This window comes from Oryzias melastigma, unplaced genomic scaffold, assembly GCF_002922805.2.
Source record: "Oryzias melastigma strain HK-1 unplaced genomic scaffold, ASM292280v2 sc00325, whole genome shotgun sequence".
NCBI lineage: Eukaryota > Metazoa > Chordata > Actinopteri > Beloniformes > Adrianichthyidae > Oryzias > Oryzias melastigma.
Window position 1 is genome coordinate 70,418 of NW_023416929.1, and position 13,289 is coordinate 83,706.

The 13,289-nt window shown below is 40.3% G+C and overlaps 1 protein-coding gene across 1 annotated transcript in view; it reads right to left on the reverse strand.

Moving 5' to 3' along the window:
- LOC112138771 (cadherin-2) overlaps nt 1-13,289 on the reverse strand; it is a 37,321-nt gene that overhangs the window by 15,826 nt on the left and 8,206 nt on the right. The window contains exons 3-10 of the mRNA XM_024261397.1: nt 9,342-9,562; nt 8,315-8,488; nt 6,673-6,828; nt 4,556-4,700; nt 4,313-4,485; nt 2,560-2,697; nt 2,150-2,335; nt 1,396-1,649 (exon numbers count right to left, since the gene is read on the reverse strand). Of these exons, the coding sequence (XP_024117165.1) occupies nt 1,396-1,649; nt 2,150-2,335; nt 2,560-2,697; nt 4,313-4,485; nt 4,556-4,700; nt 6,673-6,828; nt 8,315-8,488; nt 9,342-9,562 (1,447 nt within the window). The remainder of the gene's footprint in view (nt 1-1,395; nt 1,650-2,149; nt 2,336-2,559; nt 2,698-4,312; nt 4,486-4,555; nt 4,701-6,672; nt 6,829-8,314; nt 8,489-9,341; nt 9,563-13,289) is intronic.

Below are 13,289 nucleotides of genomic sequence, written 5' to 3' on the forward strand. Positions count from 1 at the left end.
CCATGAGAGATAGAGTAAGAAGCTCGGTCACCCGGAGGGAGCTCGGAGTAGAGCCGCTTCTCCTCCGCATCGAGAGAACCCAGTTGAGGTGGCTCGGGCATCTGTTCCGGATGCCTCCTGGACGCCTCCCTGGAGAGGTGTTCTGGGAATGCCCCCATTGGGCGGAGGCCCCGGGGAAGACCCAGGACACGCTGGAGAGACTATGTTTCTCGGCTGGCCTGGGAACACCTCGGGGTCCCCCCAGAGGAGCTGGAGGAAGTGGCCGGGGAGAGGGAAGTCTGGGCATCTTTGCTTAGTCTGCTGCCCCCCCCCGACCCGGTCCTGGATGAGCGGAGGAAGATGGATGGATGGATGGATGGATGGAATCTAGAGTCGAAAACTCTGTGTCTAAATTTGAATAAACTTCTCTATTTCAATTTGAAAGACTACCTGCTGCTTATTTGGTCTTAGTTTAATCAGCACAACCTCTCCTATGTGTCACTACCTTTATTTTGTTATATTCACAAACTAAACATAAAATCATAAAAATTCTGTCTGGAAAAAAGGGATTCATTTTGCTGTGGAAACCCCTAAAATGTTTAAACTGTTTTTAATCACATAGAATGAAAGTTTTAGGTGTAATTTTATAAAAACAACAAAAATAAAGTTTGTCAACAAACTAATCATCATGTTTTTGAATGAAAATGCAAAAAAGAAATGCAGGAAAAAGTCACAGGTTTCTCTGGGTGACATATTTCTGATGATAGAGGAACATCACAGACCTCACAGCTCATGACGTGACCTTTCTTATGTGGCTTCAGCTACCAGGCAGAGCACTGCTGTCCATTTGACATTTTTCCTGGAATTCTGTTTTTCTTTTTTTCCCGCTTCTTCTTTTCTCATAAATTTTCTTTATTGTGGTTGTAAAATAATAATAAAACAATTGTTTTAGGAAAAGTTTGATCCAGCTGGATTTCAGGTCGGCTCGCCTGGAATCTACACAGGTGGGGGCGTGTCTGTCCCCTCTGAACTGCTCACCTCCTGCGATGTCGGTGGGCGGAGCTTTCGTGTAGAACCGCGGAGTTTCCGCAATTTTTAGACAACGCCGGTGCTTTTTACTGTGGAAAATTCATGTTGGTTTCCATCCCAAAATTGAAAAGTCAGTTTCCTCGTTGGATCTTTAATAGCAGACAGCTCTGTTTGGCTCCGCCCCTAAAGGCGGGCGCTTTGCTGCTGCATTCCAGCTGTCAGACTGACGTACGTTCTCTGCCTTATTTATTATAATAAAACTAAAAATAAATGCCATATTATTTCTTTAATTTAATAAAATAATCACAGCAGATAATTCCAGCAGATTCTGAAGGAGAAAGACGGCGTGTGAACATTTAAAAAATGAAAAGTTAACGTTTTTTTTACCGCACAGTCTGCCTCATGAAGCGATCTGGATCCAGGGCAGTGAAGGTGGTGAGCTGTGTTCCAGCAGGCAGACCTTCCTCCAGCTTGACAGCTTTGGGATTGGGGCTGAACTCTGGACTCTCGTTCACGTCCAGGACATGAACAGAAACTGTAGTCGTAGACTGACGAGAGAGTTGGATGCCGGGGGCCAGAGGCGCCTCGTTTTCTGCTTGAACGTTGAGCGTGAAGGAACGGGTCTGTTCAAAATCAACGGGCTGCACAGAAGAAAAAACAGAAAGACTGAGCGGATGTGGCGTTCTGGGTAATGGAAACAATCTGTTTTGAAAACATGTTAAAAAAAAAAATGGAGCCCATCTTAGAACAAAAACTAAGCATACTCTGGCACTGGCTTGTTCAGGAAAGGAGCTTAATGTGCATGAAAACAAAGTCTACATCATCTAAACCAGGGGTGTCGGACTCAATCGCACACGGGGCCAAAATCCAAAACACATCTTAGATCACGGACCGAACAGGATAAACATTTATTGAACACTCAAACTACATTTTTAAAACCTTAAAACTGTAACTTTTAACATGATTATGAACTTGATATATAACATTACCTGTGATAATACTATTGTGAATGATGTAAGCTGAATTTGGCCGCTGAAGATGCTGAAATTGATAGCTGAAAACGCTGAAGCTAAATATTAGCTAAATGCCAAAACATCAGGCAGTGTGTGAAATGGAGGAGCAGGTTTGGACCAAAGCCTACCTTGACAATAGTGAGCCAGCCCTCGTTGGATGCAGGGTCAGTGGAAATGGAGAAGCGTCCGGAGGGGTCTCCAGAAACGATGCGGTAGATTGTGCTCCAGGCCTGAGTGTGGGGCTGGTCTTTGTCCGTCACCGTCAGGTTGGCGACAATCACATTCACTCGGTTCTCGTGTACTTCTCCAAAGAACTGGAATAAAGGCCACAAATACTGAGCTTCAACATAAACATGACTCTGGGGTAAATAATACTTGTTTATAAAACAGCACTATCTCAAAAAGCAGATTCCCCCTCAATCAGTGCGAGTCTATTTGTTCTTTTTGAATTTTATGAGCTGGTTGATGGTAATAAACCAGCTGGCATGCAGATCTAGTTTCAGCATTTCTCTGCATGCTTTGCTTTGAAGGAACTCACTCGGTCAGCGGTGAACTCTGGGGGGTTGTCGTTGACGTCGGTGATCCTGATGATGGCGGTGGCGGTGTTGGAGAGGCCGTACATTGGGCTTCCCTCCATATCCGTAGCCTGGAGGATCAGGGTGTACTGGGGGACTTTCTGGAACAGAAAAGAATGAATCAAACGCTTTGATCATGGAAGCATGCAAATCAATAATCTGGTATTACAGATTAGATGCAGCACAGGACAGAAAACTGAGCAGAGCCAGAGGCTGCTGAAGCTTTTCACTGCAAACTTGAAATGATGCTTAGAAAAATGTACAGTGAGCTCGGTCAGCTTTGTCAGGCTTATCCGATTAGATTTCTATCTACTATCCTTTTCAACCTCAGAGGACTCGTCTTTCCCACTCACTCTCATGAACTCAGACATTCTCCGTGCAATCATTTGCTGCTCGTGCTCACACAGAACCGGCTCCCATTTTGATCAAACTCTCCCAGATTTTCTGTTCATGATCGGATTTGTCCTGAAGGCTCCAGCCCTCTGGTATCAGCACCACTTCAGGGCTTTTCCGAGTAAAAACTTAGACAATGTCTTTAATGGGATCAACTGAACATTTAGTTAAACCAAATTATTCTAAGACCTTGTTATTTAGGCAAGTGCTCCTCAACCTGACAAGAATGCAAAAGCAAAATAGTCAAGAACCTCCATCGCAGGAAAGAAAAAGTAACAGCAAACAAAAAAGAAACTGTGCAAAAATGAAAAATCAGAAAACAAATAAGTGACCCAAGCAAAAGTAAAAAAAAAAAAAAAAAAAAAAGAAACTACCGGTACAAACAAAAAAGCAATCTCTGCAAAAATAAAAAGTAACAAACAAAAGTGACAGCAGCAAAAATAAAAAAATACTGGGGAAAAAAAGTGCAAAAATTACAAAAAAAAAATTCTGCAAGCAAAAAAGCCATCTCAGAAAAATAAAAAGCAACGGTAAACAAAAGTGATTGTCGCAAAAATGAAAAACTGCAAACAAGAAAGAAACTGCAATAATAAAAAATTCTGCAAACAAAGTGAAATATCAGGAAAAAAATAAAAAAGTAACTGAACAAAAAAAAGCGATGCAAACAAGAAAGCTACAAGGAAGTCGATTATCTGGGATTGTTTTTGCAGACGGACACACCAGGAGTGTGTGCGTCCGTTAGAACTTCAGTGGAAGATGTCAAAGTATACAAAACTTCCAAAAGGCAAGTTCACAAATGCAGCAACATAACTGAATTTAACAGAAAACCTTTAATTTTTTTAAAAGGGCACGATGAGTGAATTATTAAAAGTTATTTAAGGTTTAAGTTGATTTATTCTGCAATAATATTCCTACCTTTTTATTATTCATGGTTATGTTAAAAAGTTTTAAAGTTTTAAAGATTTAGTGCGTTCAGTAAATTTTCGGTCCATGACCTAAGGTGTGTTTTGGATTTTGGCCCGTCGTGCGATTGAGTTTGACACTCCTGTGTTAGAAGATCTTCAGACCAGAACTGCTGTAGATTTCCCCACATTCATTTACACCGAGTTCCACCACTGACCTCCAGCATGGCGGGTGGACGATTACTGATGACGACATAGCAACTCGTCAATAAAAGAACTGTTACACCCCAGGGAAGTACCATAAACTCAAGAGGGAAAAATGCTGATGAATGTCCCCCATTCTTTGGTTTGATTGATTGATTGATCAAACAGTCGTTTGATGAAGGTGTTGGAATGAGGTTTAAGGTTTGTTCACACAGACCTCTCGGTCCAGGCCTGCTGCCACTGTGATGATGTCTCCAGTCCGGTTGTTGATGGTAAACATGTTGGACGACGGGCTCATGGGACTCTGGGAGAGGATCCTGTACCTCACCATCCCATTTGCTGTTTTAGGATCATCCTTGTCCACTCCTGTCACAGTCATCACAAAGGTTCCTGCAGAAAAAACACGACGACGTCAACAAGCATGCGCACACGCGTGCAGGAGCGGACGCTCGCGTCGTACCGGGTTTGGATCCCTCCGGGACAGAACCGTTGAAGACGTTGTGCAGAAACTCTGGTCTGTTATCGTTTTGGTCAATGACATTGATGACGATGTCAATGGGGTTCTCCACTTGATTCCCATTCATGTCAACAGCATGAGCTCGCAGCTGGAAACAAACATTCAATCAATACTTGGTGAGAAAATGTCAATGAGCTGAAACGATCGTCGTTCCCTTAAAGCACATGAGTCAAAGTCAAGGCCCGGGGGCCGGATCCGGCCCTCCAGATCATTTTATCTTATTGTTATTAATGACCTGATGTTATCTTGTGCTCATTTCTAACTTGTATACTTTTGACAAAATATGTTTTTACAGAGAATAAAATATATAGTTATTTAAGGTTTAAGTATATTTATTCTGGAATAATAATCCTGCATTTTTATTATTCATAAATATGTAAAAAAAAAACTACAATTTTAAAAATTGGCTTTTTGGACTATTTTGACATTTACTAAGATTTTTTTTATTTTGGAGTTGTTTTGGAGTTTAGCTAATATGTCGACTGCATGCCATCCGTTTTGGCTAATTTAGGCTTTTTTGTTGTTGTTTTTTTAAGCTAATTTGAAGCTTAGCTCTTTATTTCTCTATTTTCGATACATGCGACCTGTTTAGGCTAACCTAAGTTTTTTTTTCTTTTTTTTTAAATAGTTTTTTAGGCTAATTTTGGTATTTAGCTAATGTTTTAGCTGGCTATAAGCTTCAGTGTTTTCAGCTACCAAATTCAGCTTCCAGCATTCACACTAGCATTATCACAGGTAATACTATATATCTGGTTCATAATGATGTTAAAAAGTTACAATTTTAAAGTTTTCAAAATGTAGTTTTAGAGTGTTCAGTAAATGTTTATCCTGTTCGGTCCGTGACCTAAGGTGTGTTTTGGATTTTGCCCCCCTGTGTGATTGAGCTCGACACCCCTGACCTAAAATGTTGGTCAAATGTAAGAATTAGATGGTTTATTTCAAGCAATCAAAATAAAAAAGTTAATTCATGTGCGATACAATCACTCATCAGAAGTTTACATCCATAAAGACAAACACAGGATAACTAAACACTAAGAGATTGCCTGAAAGGGAGTGGGAGGAAACGAACTTATATAATCCCGCCCCGGCTCCAAAACCATTTCCTTTACATGTATTATCATTATCCGGTTCATAACTTAAGATCAGATATTTATATCTTTCCAACACAGATTCAGACTAAAAACTACACAGAGATGAATGCAGAGGGGGTTCTCATTATGGCGTTTAAATTTAGAAAGTTACTTAAACCACAGAGAATGAACTAAATAAGAGTTTGAGGGAATCGTTAAACTGACTGAAAACAAAGTTAAATACAGGACAAACTAAACACATGACCTGTCACTGCTCAATAACTGACATTATTCAATATCCTCTATTTAAGTCAAAGAGAACGGTTTGTTGTTTGCAGATGACACAAACCAAAGCAGAAGAAGAATAAGCGGCGGTGTCATCGTGGTGCGCCCCAAGGAACTCCTAACTCAAACCGATTTATGAGAAACTTTTTGCGCAGCGGGATGTGAAAATGAAAGAGCAATCTTCATTGGCTTTGTCACTTTAATTATGTCACAGAATGAGCAGTGTTGAAGAAGAAAATGGAAACGCTGTTGGAGAATTGGTTTTTCATTTTATTTAAGAGACGAGTAATGCAGTTATATTGTGAAAATGAAAAAGCATTTCCATTAATCCATTTTTATTTTCAAAACTGATATTTTCAGTTGAATTTTGGTACAAATTTACTAAAGAACTTATGAAATTGAAATATGAAGTGCTATTTCCTTTTTTGTTTTAATGAAGTTACAGAATGAGCGGTGTTGAACAAGAAAATGTAAAAGAATTTACAATATTGACTTTTATTTTGAATTAAGAGTCACAACGCTTCCATAGATATTAAGTATAAACTAAAACTGTACGCACTAGGGGTGTAAACTTCCATTTTGAGGCTTTGAGATGTAATGGAGGAGGTGTTTCCTTGAATCAAATCGCCACCACACACTCTAGCAGTGTGATGACAGACGGATTCAATCTGAATCTCAACACAAACATGGTGTATGGAGCCTTACGTGGAAGTTGGAAATGTGTTCTCTGTCCAGAGGTTTGGTGACCGACAGCTGGCCAGAGATGGAGTTGATGATGAAGATGCCAGTTGGAGGCTGGTCAGCCCCAGGGCCCGTCACACTATAGCGGAGCATCCGGTTCTTGTCCCGGTCTGACCTAATCTGCAGCACGTAAGGGTAAAAAAGAAACATCTTCAGGTTTTCTCAAGTTCTGGGTGAAGTTCAGCTTTAGACTTCATTAACAAACATTTGTTTAATCCTTTAACAACGGAGCTCCAGTGATTATATTCTTTGATTTACTGTAACTTTTCAACCGTTAACAGGATGATTCCAGTGGGAAAAGTGAACGACGAATTAGAAGAACTGGTTTGAACATGGATTACCGAGCAGAGGCAGAAAGGTACACGTGAAAAGGATTTTTGATACACAGATTATTCATTCATTTCATTCATTCATCTTCCTGACCGCTTTGTCCCTTTCGGGGTCGCGGGGGTGCCGGAGCCTATCCCAGCTACTGAAGGGCGAAGGCGGGGTTCACCCTGGACAGGTCTCCAGTCTGTCGCAGGGCCTCAATCACACACACATTCACTCTCACATTCACATCTAGGGACAATTTAGAGTCACCAATGAACCTATGAAGCATGTTTTTGGACGGTGGGAGGAAGCCGGAGTCCCCGGTGAAAACCCACGCATGCACGGGGAGAACATGCAAACTCCACACAGAAAGGTCCCAGCTGGGAGTCGAACCGGGGCCTTCTCGCTGTGAGGCAAGAGCGCTAACCACTGCGCCACCGTGCAGCCCGATACACAGATTAATGATGCTTCAAAAAGAACAGAAACCTTCAAAGCCAGAGCTATTCAGAACAATGTTCTCATCACTTCAATAAATCCTGAAATGTTCATCTGGTGATGTTTGCATTTTTTGACCACATTTCACTGCAAAATAAACCCATTAGCATCACCGGTCTATCTGTGGCAAATGTTGGTGATAAATGCATGCGCTGCAGTTTGTATATCAGTATGTTCATCAATCAATTGTCAGCGTGTCGTGGGTACCATGCTGACAAGCCCGGCTCTAGGATGATGTCATGAAATGGGCGGCACCCTCAAGGAGCAAAAGTTGGAGCCTCAGAGATCGAGTCGATTGACTTCCAGGTATGAAAAGAGTCCACAAAAGACATAAATAGTTTGTTTTTTACTGTTCCAAAGACAATATATGATCATATGGATATAGTTTACTAAGAAAATCATGCTATGGCCCCTTTAATGCTTTCCTTCCAACTTTTCATGCTCTCAGGATACAACTTTATATTCACTCACTACTCCAATCACTCTAATCCAATCACATTCATGTCTCACACTACTTCACGGGGGAGGCAGACCCTAAACAAAATTGGACTAAAAGCTCATCTTTTCTACTTGTTTAAATATTTTTGGAACGGTAGAGGCAATCATTACTGACTTTTAGGCTATTCAGCATTGCAATCTCGCAGCACTAAAGCGTTAAATTTCCTATATCGTCTTTTTCACGCCTGTTTTCGTTTTCCATGTTGTTGAAATTCCCCCAAAGTGAATTCACGTAAAAACACTTCACAAACTCACATTATTGTAGATGAATTCAAGTGTGCATGCGTGTGAATGTTCTTACCCTGACGAGATCCTCAGGGAACTGTCCTCTGGAGTTTTCCGGGACATTGATGGGTGGAATCACCCAGTCCCTCTTCACTCGCAGTAGAGTCCCATCTCCCTTGGATACCATGCTGCGCCATGGAAACAAGATGTCTGGTGCTTGTTCAGTCAGTGTTAAATCACCAGGGTTTATCTGCAAAATAGTAAACAAGCCAGCTGACACAGTGCAAATCGATGACTACAGGAAGAGCAGACAGTTTAGAGGCAAATCTGTGAATGTGAAGAACTGGGATCGTCTGCATGGTGAAGACACTTTCTCATCAAATGTGTTTGTGGTTTGGACCTCCTGTTTGTGCTCAGTGTCCAGGTGGGTGCTGTTAAAAGCATGGATCATCCGCTCTCTCCTTCAATTCACACCAGACGTGCATTTTTCCACGACGGTTGACAGGCGCTTCTGCTAGAACTTTTGTTTTGTTTTTGCCGTCATCCAAATTTACAGGAAGGAGCAGGAGAATCACTGCAGTGTGAACTCTTACTAAACATTCACACAATTATTAGGCAGCTTTACAGCGAACATCAAAATGTAAATGTGGCTTGTTTTAGCCTTCACTTACATTAAACTAAGAACACTTTGCAAAAGTATTGATTTCTCCCGACTGAGACTACAGTATAGCTGTAAAATAAAACCACATAAAATATAGATCTCAGTTTGTTTTTTGGGTGAATCCCAAAGTGAAATGTTTTTTTGTCTTTTTAGTGAGGTAGCTTGAAAAACTAAGAAAGAAGTCCTTAAACACGAGACATTTGTCATTGGCAGAACTCCACATGCCACTATCATGTAACCAGAGTTCAAATTCACACTTCTTTTTTGCACAATAGAGGCTCATTTGAAAAATGTAAGACTGAAGTCTGCAGTAACTAAAGAATTCAATAATTCATCACATTTTTTGCAGTTTGCAAATTTAAACAGCCAAAAAAAAAATAATAAAAGCCAAGCAGAGCAGTGGCTCGCTCCATGAGGAACACTAAAGGAGCTCGTGCTGCACCTGCGGTTTGGTGCTGTTGCCATGTGGATGAATCTGGAGATGGACTCGGGTTTTCCAGACGAGTCCAGACTGCAGGTCTCGAGCAGAGATCACCAACTGGGTCTTCTCCAGCAGGTGGAGATGATGAAGAGTGAAGACCACACCCTCATCACTGACAGAGAAATGAGGAGAGTTTTCCACCTTCAGCGCTACTCTTCCTCCATCGCAGTCCCTGAACGTCACTGCAGGAGAACGACAGAAGAAGATACACTGAGCTTTGGATCAACGTCAACAAACTATTTACTTGAAACTATGGTTTATATAAACTCTTTCTGAACACAGACATTAAAAGGGAACACAGCAGTTGAACATGAAATCATTCTAACAGCTGAAGCTCTTAGAAGTAGGACACTTAAGGTACTGGATTTAACTATTGTATCAGGTCACTATGGCTGCTCTGAAGTTGGCCTGAATGACTGAGCCATGCTGCTTAGTGATGCTACTACAGATGGAGACTGCAGAGACATGCGGTCATGTTGCTGACATCTTTCAGCACTACTCATCATTTACTCCCTGTGCAGACATTTTACATTTGCAGTTCTGCCTGTGACTTTTTTGTGGGTCTTTTTCTTGCCTATTCTGGAGTAAAACATTTTATCATTTATTTATTTAAGAGGGAGAGAAAAAAAAAAAAAAATTGCTACAGTTTCAAATGCAACCAATGCCATGTCCACAGGCCATCCAGCCAACGGCTAATTTGCAGACTAGAACCCCGAGAATAAACAAAACAGTAACGTACAACAAAGACAGACTTTAGCACAGAAAACACATAATCTAGAACAGGGGTGTCAGACTTCTTCACAAAATGGGACATCATTCTTTGGTGAGACGTTCCTTTGGAGGTAGATAGGGGGCGCACGTTGCACCAATGTGTGGTAGCTACTAGAATTATTTAATTTTTTGTTTTTTTGTTTACAACAATTTAGCACTAAGTATTGGCACTGCTGTTCATGTTTACTATTATTAACACTGAATTTTACTGATAATTCTAATTCAGTTGGTGTCGATCCTCATCAAAGACAGTATTACTGATTTGTATTAGTGTTTATTATTTGTTGCACAAACTAAGACACAAGTTGTTTATCATGATTGTGTTCAAGCTAAAAAATAAAAGGGGATATATTTTCCTAAAAAAATATGTGTTCTATTTATTGTGAGTCAGAGATTTTTTTTCCCAATGATCGCAGTATTGTGATATCAATGTCGTGAGCCATGTATCGGGTATCGTATCATGAGGTACCCAGTGATTCCCAGCCCTTGTGCCAAACATCTGATATATGATCACATCATCAAACCCCTGATAAAGACGATTGATTACATTCTCCTTAAAGCACTGTGCCACACCTGCAGTTTCATATTTCACGTTCGATATCCAGGCTGAATCCTGAGACTATACAATGGAAGATGGCTCAGTCAGGGGTCAGGCTTTGTGTTTTAACCCAATGTCCTTCACCTTCTCTCACATCGGATTCCATCTACAACTCAGACACTGCCATGGTTGGATGTGTGACAGATGAAGATGATGAGGAGTACAGGAGGATCACGGAGGATTATGTCAGCTGGTGTGGAAGCAACGCGCCCCGGATTAACGCCAGCAAGACAAAGGAGACGATCATCGACTTCAGAGGGAAGTCACCTCCTGTTTCTCTGGTGATCATCCAGGGTAAAGATATAGACTCTTCTAAATACCACAGCACATGTGTCAAAGTCAAGGCCCGGGGGCCGAATCCGGCCCCCCAGATCTTTATATTGTATTCTTATTAATGGTCCGATGTTATCTTGCTCTCATTTCTAACTTGTATAATTTTGACAAAATATATTTTCATGGAGGGTAAAATATTGAAAGTTATTTGAGGTTTAAGTTGATTTATTCTGGAATAATATTCCTGCTTTTTTATTATTCATATTTATGTTAAAAAGTTACAGTTTTAAAGTTTTAAAAACGACCATTCTGATAGCTTTTTGGACAATTTTGGCATTTACTAAGATTTATTAGGCTATTTTGGAGTTTAGCTAATATATCTGCTACATGCTAGTGATTTTGGCTAATTTAGGCTTTTTTCAGTTTTTTAGGATATTTTTAAGTTTAGCTAGTTTTTTTGCTACATGCTTGTTGTTTTGGCTAACCTATGTTTTTTTCTTAGTTTTTTAGGATAATTTGGCATTTGGCTAATATTTTAGCTGGCTAACAGCATTTTTCAGCTATTAGCTACGGCGATTTCAACCATCAGCATCACCGGTTTCAGCTCCTAGCTTCAGCGTTTTCAGCCATCAGCTTCAGCTGTTTCAGCTATTAGCTTCAACGTTATCAGCGTTTTCAGCTTCAGTGTTTTCAGCTATGAGCTTCAGCGTTTTCAGCCATCAATTTCAGAATCTTCAGCGGCCAAATTCAGCTTACAGCATTCACATTAGCATTATCACATATCTAGTTCATAATTATGGTAAAGTTACAATTTTAAAGTTTTAAAACTTAGTTTTAGAGTGTTCAGTAAATGTTTATCCTGTTCGGAGACCTAAGGTGTGTTTTAGATCTTGACCCCTTGTGTGATTGAGTTTGACAGCCCTGATCTACAGCCTCTGAAGGAGACTTTAGATTCACTGAGCAGCTCCTTTAGTCAGAGCGCTTTCACAGATCTTTCTCGTCAAGTTGTGTTCACACCAAATGCAATTTGCATATCAGGGGTAGGGATGGAGCCAAAATCGATACTCCTCATCAATCTGGGATTCTTATTAGTATCCTTAGATACTTTTAGATTTGAGAACAAGGAGGGAGAAGACAAATAAACTATGTGCCTAAAAAGCTTTATATTGATTTAATCAATATCTTAAAATGAATTTAACATCCTTTGCAAAACTAAAATAAAATGTCAAATACTAATACTTTAGCATAACATCTTAATTAAACTGCAATTAAGAGCTAAAATGCAGAGTATATCAAATGGCCTCATCACTTCAAAGAACAATAACTGTGGAAATAAAAATGCATGATGTTGTATTTTAATTCATTTTACACTGTATGTTGGGTAATTTATTCTTATTGAGGCACAATATGAATGGTCAGTTAGTTACTATTATATGATCATTGTATTATTTTTTTACAGCGCTGGCAGCCAAATTCATTTTTCGTCCTTTTCATTTAAATTTTCTGCACTTATCTTTAATAAACACTTTAGTCTCATGCTCCACATGTGTTCCGCTAGCATACACACCTATTGGAACAGTAGACGGTCAAACACTGCCCACCTCTCCACTAGAATCTGGTGTATTATTCAGATGCAGCTCCTGCAGCCAGATGGTGAAGCTCACCGTCCTGGGAGAATCTTTAAATGATCTCATGAACCCAAACATGGAGACACGATTACTGATGCTTTTGTAGAAATAAATAAACCTGATATCTCAGTGTCTTCCATGCATTGACCGTAGAAGAGATATACAGTCAATGTTTCCATGTAGCGATGAAGCTAAATACTTTAGGTGGTAGCTCCTCCCACACGTCACCAAAATCCCGTTTTCCCAGGGTGCCATGCAGCCCAGGGCTGAGGCTGCGTTCAATGCTCGTCTCGCATTTGAAAGTAAACCAACTTGAAGACCAATCCGAATTCTTCCCGTCTCTCTTCCTCTTCATTTATCCCTCCAAGCAGAGAGTTATGAAAAAATAGAGTATCATAATTCCGACCTCCCTTTCCTTCAATGAAGTCACCAATATTCCCAGTCTGCTAGCTTTAGTGTGGAGCTTCCAGCACTCAAACATACATAACAGCGGTCTTATATCTTTAAAAAGGTCATGCTGCAACAAAGTCATTACTTGCATTTTATTGTAAACTTCTGTGCTTCAGAGCACACCCATATGAAGAAAAGCGCTTTTAGTGCGACACGGTTTACCCTAACGACAGAGGACTTTGTATCCCT